Source organism: Pinus tabuliformis, chromosome Q (genome assembly GCF_031772625.1).
Source record: "Pinus tabuliformis cultivar Carrire ecotype Pingquan chromosome Q, CPIR1, whole genome shotgun sequence".
Lineage (NCBI taxonomy): Eukaryota > Viridiplantae > Streptophyta > Pinopsida > Pinales > Pinaceae > Pinus > Pinus tabuliformis.
The window spans coordinates 1,143,702,335-1,143,714,288 of NC_142296.1; the positions used below are offsets into that span (position 1 = coordinate 1,143,702,335).

General features: G+C 32.4%; 1 protein-coding gene and 1 non-coding gene across 2 annotated transcripts; both read right to left on the reverse strand.

Annotated features, from left to right (window-relative positions):
* Positions 1–2,742: 2,742 nt before the first annotated feature.
* On the reverse strand, positions 2,743–5,650 carry LOC149223623 (putative receptor protein kinase ZmPK1). Its single transcript, XM_089383368.1, has one exon. It carries the CDS (start codon positions 5,391–5,393, stop codon positions 2,907–2,909), a length of 2,487 nt encoding a protein of 828 aa, XP_089239494.1. The 5' UTR covers positions 5,394–5,650; the 3' UTR covers positions 2,743–2,906.
* A 1,198-nt stretch (positions 5,651–6,848) lies between these two features.
* TRNAI-UAU (transfer RNA isoleucine (anticodon UAU)) lies at positions 6,849–6,920 on the reverse strand. Its single transcript has one exon. It is a non-coding gene; the product is annotated as a tRNA-Ile (tRNA).
* Between the last annotated feature and the right edge of the window lie 5,034 nt (positions 6,921–11,954).

Genomic DNA, 11,954 nt, shown 5'->3' on the forward strand with positions numbered 1-11,954 from the left:
AGAACTAGATATTTAGTAGTAATGGCCAGAGCCCAAAGAGATGCACTAGCAGAGAGAAAAAGAAAGGATTCAAGAGCACTATGGAATTTGCAGAATTGAGTTGAAGACTCCATATTTCTTAATATTTTCGTAGCAACTAGTGTCCATCAAGGTTAGGAGATATTGGAAAAGTTATATCAAGCCATTAGGAACGAGTTTGAAAATCTAGAAAAGAAAGATGTTGAATTAGTAGATCAGTTTATTACTCAGGTTAGGAAGGTAGTAAATGAGGTTAGAGCTCAAGGGGAGAGTGTCATAGATCAAAAGGTGGTTGAGAAAATTCTTAGAAGACTACCACCTTCATTTGACATTGATGTGACAACCAATAAATTATGCTTTAATTGTGAATTGTAATAAATGTCTTTAATACTTTATGTACCTTCTTTAATATGGATTCCCATAACTCCTTTTGCAACAACCTCAAATTTTTTGTCATCACCAAGCTTGATTTTGGATTTGAAACTTTCATCCATTGTAGAATGAAGATCCTTATTTGTTGATATGTGGTTAAAACACCTCTGATATAAACATCATACATCTTTAGTACCATTTTCAACTTTTTCATAAGATAAAAATAAATAGTTTGGAGAGGCCTCATCACCCTCTTGAGCATAATTAACACCCTTTTATTATTACATCCTTTGAATCCACAGTCCCTTTCAAAGTTCCCATATCTATTACAATGATACCACAAGCTATTTCTTCTATCAAATTGGCGTCTACCTCTACCTCTTGAACCACCTCTTCCTCTAATTCCTCTTGAACACTTTTAATTTTGACTTCTACCTTGGGTTTGGTTTATTTTGGTGCTAGTGTTGGCATATTCATTCTTTATAATTTACAATTTGTAGGAGAAAGCTTTCTCATCACTTCTTCTAAATGAATCTCCCAATCTTTCTTCATGAGACATAGGAGATCCAACTAGGAGATCAAACTAAAGGGTAGACAAATCCTTTCTTTCTTCAATGATTATGGCAATGTGGTTCCACCTTAGTGTTAGAGACCTCAACACCTTTTAATCACAACCTCTTTGTTTACATTTTCTCCAAAAGTAGCCATTTTATTGAATACATCTTTTACTCACACACAATAATCATCATATTTTAAACTTCTTGCATATTTAGATTCTCAAACTCTATTTTTACTGTCCATAGTTTGATAACTTGGTCTTGATCAATGCCCTCGTAAGCTTCTTGTAGAGTGAGCACCCTAAGTTGTCTTTGCACTTGCAATTCTTAGAAATAAGCTCTTATCTAGAACTATATGAATGTGAAATAAATCTTCAACATTTTTCTTCTTTACCTCTATCTTAGTTGCTCTATCATTGGTTGTAAAAGTGTTCCAATTAGTTGGCTCCTCATAACCTATTTCTACAATCTCCTATAAATATGTTTTTTTTTTAAATGTCATCGTCATGATTCACCGTTACTCATAATCACTTCCATTAAATTCTAGAATTAGCAAGGGGTTAGGATTGTTGGAGTACATACCTCCTACTTGTTTTATGTGTGTGATCTTATTTGATTGTTAGGATTATTGGTTATTATTAGGTAGATTTCATCTCTATGTAGAGAGTTTGTTCATATTTTCTAAGAGTGTAAGATCTAATTGGTTTAAGAGATCTATTCTCCAACTAGCTAGCTTCTTAAATTAGTGTGTAGTTGAGATATTCCTTCAATCAATAGATTATGTGTCCAAGATAGTTTGCTCATCTTGAAACAAGAATTGTGTATTTATATGTGGAACACTATTTGATTAAGTTAGAGTGATCAATACAATTTTGGTTGGAAATGATGTCTACACTCCAATTTTAACAAGAATTTGACATGATTATCCCAAAAAAAAAAACCTTCTCTGATACCAAATAAAAGCTCTATATAACTTTATGTACGAACCAACAGATTAATCAATTCTAATAACATAAAAAAAATAATACCAATGCTAATAAAAGTGAAATCACTTGCAACTAAAAAAAATAAAATAAAATAATTTTGATTCACAAATCTACAAACATCAAAGTTTTCAACCCGACTCATCATAATTAAACTTCTCAATAAAAAAGTTCACATCCTTTTACAAAATACACAATTCAATCATTTTAAATAAATATTTACAATAATTTATTTAAAAAACCAACTTATATATTATTTACTATTCATTGATGAATTTAAAATAATATAAATAATATATTAAATATTAATTATCATTTAAAAATATTAAAAAGGAAAATTGCTAAGGTCATGAATCTCTTATCAAGATTAAAGATCCCTGTGTAAACAATTCCATTATCCTTTAGGTCGGCCTTATAAAGCATTACCACGGAGTCGCTCAAAGAATTTTGGTAGGAAAGTTCCATATTTTGTGTCAGCGTATCGTTAACTTGTTTCACTCTGCTGCCATTGAAAACTAAACCATGCATGTTGTAAACTAATAAGCGGTCATGGGACTTCTGGTTCATCTCCAACTTACAGAGCATGATGAACGCGTTTATTTTATTGCCAAGTATTCAATATTGCATACATTGCAGTCTCTAAGTTTATATTTAACAACAGGCTTAGCATGTGATACAATATTTTTCCTGATACTGCACACACCCCGTCCTTAATCTTATTATTATAGATAACATTTATTCAACATATAAATAGTTTGATGGATAGTAAAAATAAAAATCCATCTTTAAATTTAAATATCTGGAAAAAAAATCTTACATATCCCTGGCCTACAAACTCTTGGGAATACTTAACCCTAACCTCATATCTTTATCTTACTTGTACCTAACATACCAACGCTTCCCAATATTAAACCCTAACCCCATATCTTACTTCTACTCTTACAAATAGTAAATCCTAACCCTAAAATTATACCCGTTATGATTCTACCGCATGTTGCTGACTCTCAACTGCGAACGAAGAGGAAGAGAGGGTTGGAAATGATTTGGCTGAATCGTTCGGCAAAATAGAATCTGATGATGTAAAGGAATCAGGTTGAGAAAGCATTTCGACGGCCTGACTCATGGATGGTCTAACATCCTTGTCTTGCTCGATGCAGAGCAGTGCTGTTTTCAGGATTCTCTTCACCTCTGCCGAATTAAAATCTCCATGCAACCTCGGATCCACCACTTCCTCAATCGCCCTCCCTTCCTTCATGATTGCAGAGACCCACTGAACCAGATGTCCTGTTGAACTGGATAACGAGCTTCTTCCGGTCACTATCTCTAACAAAACAATCCCAAAGCTATAAACATCCACCTTGGACGTGATTCGCAGATTCATTGCCCACTCCGGTGCTAAGTAACCCCGCGTGCCTCTAATGGTGGAGAAGGCGAATGAGTGATCCCTATCTACCAGCTTCGCCAAACCAAAGTCCGCAACCTTGGGACAAAAATTCATGTCCAGAAGTATGTTTTGGGGCTTGATGTCACAGTGCAGAATCCATTCCAAACATTCTTCGTGAAGGTACGCTAACCCCTTGGCTGTGCCGAACGCAATCCCAAATCTTTCTTTCCAACCCAAAACTCTGTCGTTGCCAACTTCTTGGCTTTCTGCAGTCAGATACTTGTCTAGAGACCCATTTTCAATGTACTCGTAAACTAGCAACCTGTGATTTCCTTCCGCACAGAAGCCAAACATACGAACTAAGTTCATGTGATGGACTCTCCCAATCACACTCACTTCTGCCCAGAACTGATCATGACCCTGGGATACTCCTTCCAGTCGCTTCACTGCTACAACCTCACCATCGGTCAGCACGCCTTTGTACACCGTCCCAAAGCCTCCTTCTCCCAGTCTTATCTTGAAGTTATCTGTCGCTTTCTTCAATTCTGCTAAGCTGAAGTTCTTGAATCCCCCGGGGATGTCTGAGTAGGCTAGACGTTCATAGCCAAGATCTCTATATGTTCTGGACATATACCACCAACCGAGTATTACACAAAACAGCTCTGCAACACCAAATGCAATAGCAAAATATCTTAGCGCAGATTTGAGATTAGGGCTTCTTGTCTTATGCCTTTTGTCTTCGTCCGTGGAAGCCGAACCGTTTAATGGCAAAGGCTGAGGCGCACTGGTAATATTAAAAACAGTGGAATCATTGCTGGAAACTTTGATGTACATGTGGCCCTCCTCACCGGGAGATCGGAATCCATTGATCAGTAAATACTTGGGATAACACAATCCGGTGCCATCCATTTCGTAGACAAAGCCTTCACAACGGCTGTCATTCATGCACACAAATTTACACTCTTCCAGCGTAAGCTCAGCAAGGCGAGATAGATCGAAGTCAGGATAATTTGTATGTGGAAGATGAAGAAGCCTTGTACTGGCCGCGCTGTGCCCATTCAGTTCTTGATTCCGCTGGCAACCTTGGAACCAACTGGTGGAATCTTTCATGTGAAATCCAGGGGGACATGTACAACTGGGCTTTGGAGTGTATATGCACAGACCGTACATTCCACAGAAGCCATGAACTCTACATTGATCAGGGACCGCCATCCAAACAATGGTCCATGTACCTTTCTCTTCCACCAAACTGTATAGCCTCAGGTTTCCATCAATGTCCAGAGTTAATCTTCTCTTGGGGCCTTCTCCATAATCTGATGCCGCAATGTTAAACCCGTCGTTTGACCTGAAATTACCGGAGGCATTCAACATAGCTTGGACATATAATGTGTTTGGCTTGCCAGAAGGCCCGTAGTTGTCCTTCAATCCTGATCCGTCGTCGTAAATAAGTCGAAGAATGCTGGCGCTATCAAAGTAGAGACGATAGTAACCTCGTTTAAACGTGCCCCTTCCCAATCTGGATATTAACTGCATATTATAGCCAAGGGGCTGCAGTGGAAGAAGAGTATCGGTTGGATACTGGAAGCTTTCCCACACATGATCTCCTGAAAAGCCACGTAATACCAGATTTCCCGTTTCTAAAAGGGTAGCCTCCTTTACATTGGAGTTACTGCCGGTGTTGCTGCTCCACACAACTGATCCGTCTGCATCCGACAGAAGGAGGTTTCCATCTTTTCTCAGAAGAAGACGGGAATCTCTTCCGTTGACGGGTTGATCTCTGTTTGCCAGTGCCACCCAGGCAACTGTTCGGTCGAGTGTTTGAGTATACCAAATGGCAAAAACATAAGCATTGTCACCCACTCTGTAAAATCCAGCAGAAAACGTTTCATGGGGAGAAACCAAGCAGGTTGTGTTCTGTTGAGGAGTCAGTGAAGAACCGAGCTTCAGCACATCATTTTTAATGTTGCACTGATTTTTGGAAATGTAAATTCCAGAAACGTGGCTGCAGGCGAACAGAAGCATCAAACATGTTCGCTGAGCAGAGAAGAAGCGGCAGTGGAATCCCAGGTCTGCTTCCATTGCGGCCAGAGATGTTAATCAAATCAGGAAATCCTCTTTGTCCATCCCCAGAGTAACAGAGTAATGGTGTCGCGTGTCAAATTGCAGAGAAACGTCCTAAATCAGAAACAAGTAGTAGGAGAGTTATTTTAATAAACTGGGAACCTGCCAATAAATGACTGAATTGTCTGAATCTGGAGGACATTGGCAACTTCAAAATGGTTCAGTGCAGTAGATTGTTTATTTCCGGATTACCTAACACGCGATTGCTTACGTTCTACCTTTGTTATCTCACACGACAGCACCTCAAATTTGACTCGAAAGTTGTCACAAGAAACTTCAACTGTATTTGACGGACAAGCAAATCGACCAGTCACACCTCGATTCATCTCAGTAGCACTGAACCCGAGATTTCTGACTTTTAGGAAGAAAAATTATTATACTTTAGTTATTAAATTAGTATTCTGACTTTTCTTAACCAAACTTATTATAGCTCAGTTATTAAATTAGTATTCTGACTTTTCGGGAGAAAATTAGTAGTGGCATATTTATTATTAAACTAGTAGTGGAATAGTTATAACCGACTTTTATTTAATAACGCTAGTGGGATAGTTATTACTACTTTATTTTAATAAGGTTGGTGAGATAGTTATTACGGACTCTTATTTAATAATGCAGGTTGATTGATTATTTTTATTTAATGAAAATTATGTTATTTGGAATAATATGAGTGGGATAGTTATTACTGACTCTTATTTAATAAAAACCATGTTATTTGGAATTAGTCTGTTAATGATATGTAACGTAGTTTTTTACTTAGGTCAAAAATTCAAGGTCTTGCACTATAAACTTGTCTCTTTCTTCCTAAGTAAAGCAAACTCTTAATCCAACAAAAATAATTTTAATACATTAACTAAAAGTGATAGAACCGTCTATACCAAAGATGCATGGACTAAAATTAAAACTATTGGCCAATATTATCACAACTCATAAATCCAAAATTAATAATTAATAAACGTAGGCTTGCAGCACTACTACACATGAGGGGTGTTTAAGACAATATTTTGAGACAATTTTTGGATAAATTGTCTTGAGACAAAAAAACTTGTGTATTGTCTTAAATATTGTCTTTAAGCCGGTGTCGCAAATTAATCGTCTTAAAAATTTGTCTTTACAAAGACAATATATAACACAAATGTTAGTTTCTCTCAAGAGACAATTTCATTTTTGTCTCTCCAAAGACAATAGTTGGGATTAAAGACATATTGTCTTTATAGAGACAATAAGTTTTTAATCCTAGCTATTGTCTCTCTAGAGACAATAAAAAATTATATTTAAAAGCAATACAATATCAATTTTGTCTCTTTAGAGACAATATAAAACAATGAATCTAGAAAAATATCTCACCATTGAAATAAATCAATATAAAAATATATAATTTAAAAATAAAATACAATATCATTCATTAATTCATGTTAGGGCACAGTGGGATCGAACCACCAACCTCCTGCTTATAAGGCAGATGCTTTTCCATTAAGCTAGCACCCTTTAAAAAATTGTGTGAGTTATAGAAATACTTGAAATTGCATATGTAGGCATTGATTTAAAAAAAAATATCAACACATAATGACACAATCTTTATAAAATCTATAATCATGCAACACCTATTTTTAACTTAATAAAAAATAACTCAATCGAGTTAGCTAAATTTCACACCCTTGTAGCATGACCCACACAACAAGCTAATAATACACAATAATCTACAAACAATTTAATCTAAGTTTATGAGAGATTTTTTCGGCGTAAATCACAAGATATTTCATTTCTCAACGCGTTTCGAACCAACTAGTGTGGTTCATCCTCAAGACAAGTTGAATGAGCATATCAGGCTTTGCATGTTAAATAGATAGAGCAGAAACTCCAACGGGCTTTGCATGTTAAATAGATAGAGCAGAAACTCCAACCGATGTATTCCTTGACCAGGTAACGACTATATTGACAACGGCCAGATTTGACTGGATTAGGGGAATAACCATTATTTAATTAAAAATTTAACTTTGTTTAGTTAAATTCTTATTAAAACAAAAGTAAATTGACCATTTTTAACCACTTATAAATATATATTAAAAATAAATTATAACCTAAATTAATTTACATTAATGGTTAGTTATCAAAGTTATAATATCTAAAAATTAGAGTAATTAATAATTAGTTATAAAAATTATTAAATATATAAAAATACATAAATATATTTCGGCGTAAATCACAAGATATTTCATTTGTCGACGCATTTCGAACCAACTAGTGTAGTGGTTCATCGTCACGACAAGTTGAATGAGCATATCAGGCTTTGCATGTTAAATAGATAGAGCAGAAACTCCAACGGGCTTTGCATGTTAAATAGATAGAGCAGAAACTCCAACGGCTGTATTCCTTGACCAGGTAACGACTATATTGACAACGACTAGATTTGACTGGATTAGGGGAATAAACATTATTTAATTAAAAAATTAACTTTGTTTAGTTAAATTCTTATTAAAACAAAAGTAAATTGACCATTTTTAACCACTTATAAATATATATTAAAAATAAATTATAACCTAAATTAATTTACATTAATAGTTAGTTATCAAAGTTATAATATCTAAAAATTAGAGTAATTAATAATTAGTTATAAAAATTATTAAATATATAAAAATACATAAATATCTAGATATATAAGTCAAAGGAACGGTTCCATATACTAAAAAATATTAAATTAATTATAAACTAAATTAATTTTAATTAATAGTTATATATAGAAGTTAAACAAATATATAAATAATAGAGTAATTTAAAGTTATGATAATAGAGTAATTTAATTATAATTATGATATTATAATTCTATATATATATAAATTATAAAATCAATAATTTAAATTAATAGTAAGTTACCCAAGTTATTAAATCTAAATATTAAAGTAGCTAGTTATAAAAGTTATAAATATTAGGGTAATATATAAATAGTAAGTTATAATATCATTAAAGGGAGTTTATACATTTATAAATTTAAAAATATATTAAGATAAATTAATTAAAAATAAATTAATTTTAATTCAATGGTTATTTATAAAAGTTAGTTAAATATATAAATATTAGAGTAATTTAAGGGTTAGAAAGAAAATTTTAATATTTAATTTAATTTAGCTAATTTATCTAACTGGATTGTAATATTTAATTTAGATAACTGGATGGATTGTAATATTTAATTTAGATAATTGGATTAGCTAATTTAGATAACTGGATGGATTGTAATATTTAATTTAGATAACTGGATTAGCTAAATTAAATTAAATATTAAAATTTTCTTTCTAACCCTTAAATTACTCTAATATTTATATATTTAACTAACTTTTATAGATAACCATTGAATTAAAATTAATTTATTTGTAATTAATTTATCTTAATATATTTTTAAAATTATAAATATATAAACTGTCCCTTTAACTTACATTTTAATGATATTATAACTTACTATTTATATATTACCCTATTATTTATAACTTTTATAACTAGCTACTCTAATATTTAGATTTAATAACTTGGGTAACTTACTATTAATTTAAATTAATTTATTTTATAATTTATATGTATATATAATATCATAATTATAATTAAATTACTCTATTATCATAACCTTAAATTACTCTCTATTATTTATATATTTGTTTAACTTCTATATATAACTATTAATTAAAATTAATTTAGTTTATAATTAATTTAATATTTTTTAGTATATGGAAGAGTCCCTTTGACTTATATATCTAGATATTTATGTATTTTTATATATTTACTAATTTTTATAACTAATTATTAATTACTCTAATTTTTAGATATTATAACTTTGATAACTAACTATTAATGTAAATTAATTTAGGTTATAATTTATTTTTAATATATATTTATAAGTGGTTAAAAATGGTCCATTTACTTTTGTTTTAATAAGAATTTAACTAAACAACGTTAATTTTTTAATTAAATAATGGTTATTCCCCTAATCCAGTCAAATCTAGCTGTTGTCAATATAGTCGTTACCTGGTCAAGGAATACAACCGTTGGAGTTTCTGCTCTATCTATTTAACATGCAAAGCCTGATCTGCTCATTCAACTTGTCCTGACGATGAACCACACTAGTTGGTTCGAAACGCGTCGACAAATGAAATATCTTGTGATTTACGCCGAAAAATCTCTCATAAACTTAATATGGATCACAGAAGCCTCAATTCAACAATTTAATCTAGTCCTACAAAGAAAAGTAACTAGAATTAGCACACGCTGTTAATATCTTGCCACAACAATTAACTTTCATATTGCTTTCTGCATCAGATTTTGTCAATAAAGAAATACAAAAAAGGGTCCCAAAAAAGCTTCAAATCACTTCATTAACACCATTACCACTTGGTTTGATTGATTGTAGCAAAATGAATAGTTCTTTTAACCCATTTGAATACTCATGTCTGTATGAAAACCTCATTTAGCAAATTGAATAGCTCCTTTAGCCCAATCTACGCTCCTCCCTGCCATCTCTATATGAAAACCTTAATTTTACCTATATGTCAACAGATTTTAATATAAAAAATAAAACAGTGGAAAGTCTCATACATGACCTTAGATCCAAATTAATTTAATTAAATTCTTCAGACGAAATATTAATTTCATCTTAATTAATTTTCTTAAACAACCCACTTTGTAGTAATGCATAAATCTTGCATATCTGTGTCTCCTACTACCACTATTGCTATCATTGGAACTACTGAGAAGTATGTGATGAGGAGGATCATGTGCCTAAAGATTTTTCAATCTTGGGCCTGAATTTTACTGGAACACCTTGTTTGGGAACAGGGAAGGGGCCATATTGAATTCTTCTATCGATGCCCACAACATCCCACCCACATGAAGTCCAAAACCAAGTAGTAGAAGTCTTGATAGATCACCATTAACAATAAACAAGAAATTCACGACCATGTCTTTTCCTTGCAATATTTTCCTATATGCTTCTCCTTACAATCAATTTTTTTCATGAGTATGTTATACATTTGTTGAAAATCTTGTACTTCTCGAAATATTTCATTATATTGGTGAAAGGCCTCCCAAATCTAACCAAATAATTACAAAATCTAATGCCTAAAATATTGTCAACATATTCTTTTCTACTTTAGCCACTTTTATATCCATAACATAGCGAGGTATGTGTAGAGAATCGACGGGGATGGGTGCAAAAGAAATTTGTAAGTTTTATGTATATCTATTAGCCAAAGCTCAAATCTAGTCCGCATCTTGAAAACTTCAGGATTGAAATGATCTAAAAATATGATTTTGTAGCTTTTAAGTTTTTCAATAGATTTAGGGAATCAAATACTAGTAGAAATGGTACTTGTACTTGGTTGTGAGATTGTGGATTAGGATAAGCATGTCCAACTTTGCTAATTCATTCCCAGGGCATGAATGGACTCCACTACCAAGGGGAAGAAACATGTTCTGTTTTGGAGGTCTCTGCAACAACAAAGGCACAATATTAATCTGTTTTAAGTAAATAATATATTAGTAGATATTGAAAAGAAGGCAGTGAAAATCATAAATTTCATTAAGGTCCACTGTAAACCCTAGACAGAGAAAATCACAAATTTTCATTAACGTCAACTTTGACCCTAGAAAACATATATACATATACATCTACATCTACATATACATATACATATACATGACCAATGATTCTCCTCAAAATCCAAACATTCTAGAAACATCAGATTCACTAACCTCAAATCTAGAAGGATCAAATGTATGAGGACCCGAAAAGAATTCTAGATTATGATAAATGTTTCTGAAAAGTGGCATGACCTTCATAAACGTTGGGAATGAGGTAGCCTTTACAATATATGTTATATTGGTATAAAGACATTTTTAAACTTGCAAGTGATTTTGAGGGATATGTATTAGTATTTTTTTGGGAAAGGGCATGTTTATCTTGATTGTAGATTTTAAAATATTTTGGAAATTTCACCAACATGAGTGAAGTCAAACCACTGACTTCGCTCATGTCTATAGAATTTCCTAAATATTCCAAAATCTGCAATCTAATTACACTCAGGTTTTACGAAACAAAACTAATTCTAAGTTCAACAATTAATGTACCAATTTTTTTTTGGAAAGGGCCATCCTTATCACAATTATAGATTTCAAAATATTTTAATAATTTCTTTATATTTCTAAGTTCAACAATTAATGTACCAGTTTTTTTTGGAAAGGGCCATCCTTATCACAATTATAGATTTCAAAATATTTTGAAAATCTAGAGACATGAGTGAAGAAAAACCATTGACTTCGCTAAATCTATAGATTTTCCTATATATTCCAAAATCTGCAATCTAATTACACTAAAGTTTTAGGTAACAAAACCAACTCTAAGAAGCTCAACAACTTTCCTCACATACAATAACTCTATACTCAACAAAATTTAAACCTACGTACAATAGCTCTATACCCAAACCGACTCCTACGTACAATAGCTCTATACCCAAACCGACTTGAGTCGTTGAACCTAAT

Bases quoted from the DNA above. Each gene is read 5' to 3' on its own strand.
- LOC149223623 (XM_089383368.1), bottom strand. From the start codon at position 5,393: ATGGAAGCAGACCTGGGATTCCACTGCCGCTTCTTCTCTGCTCAGCGA.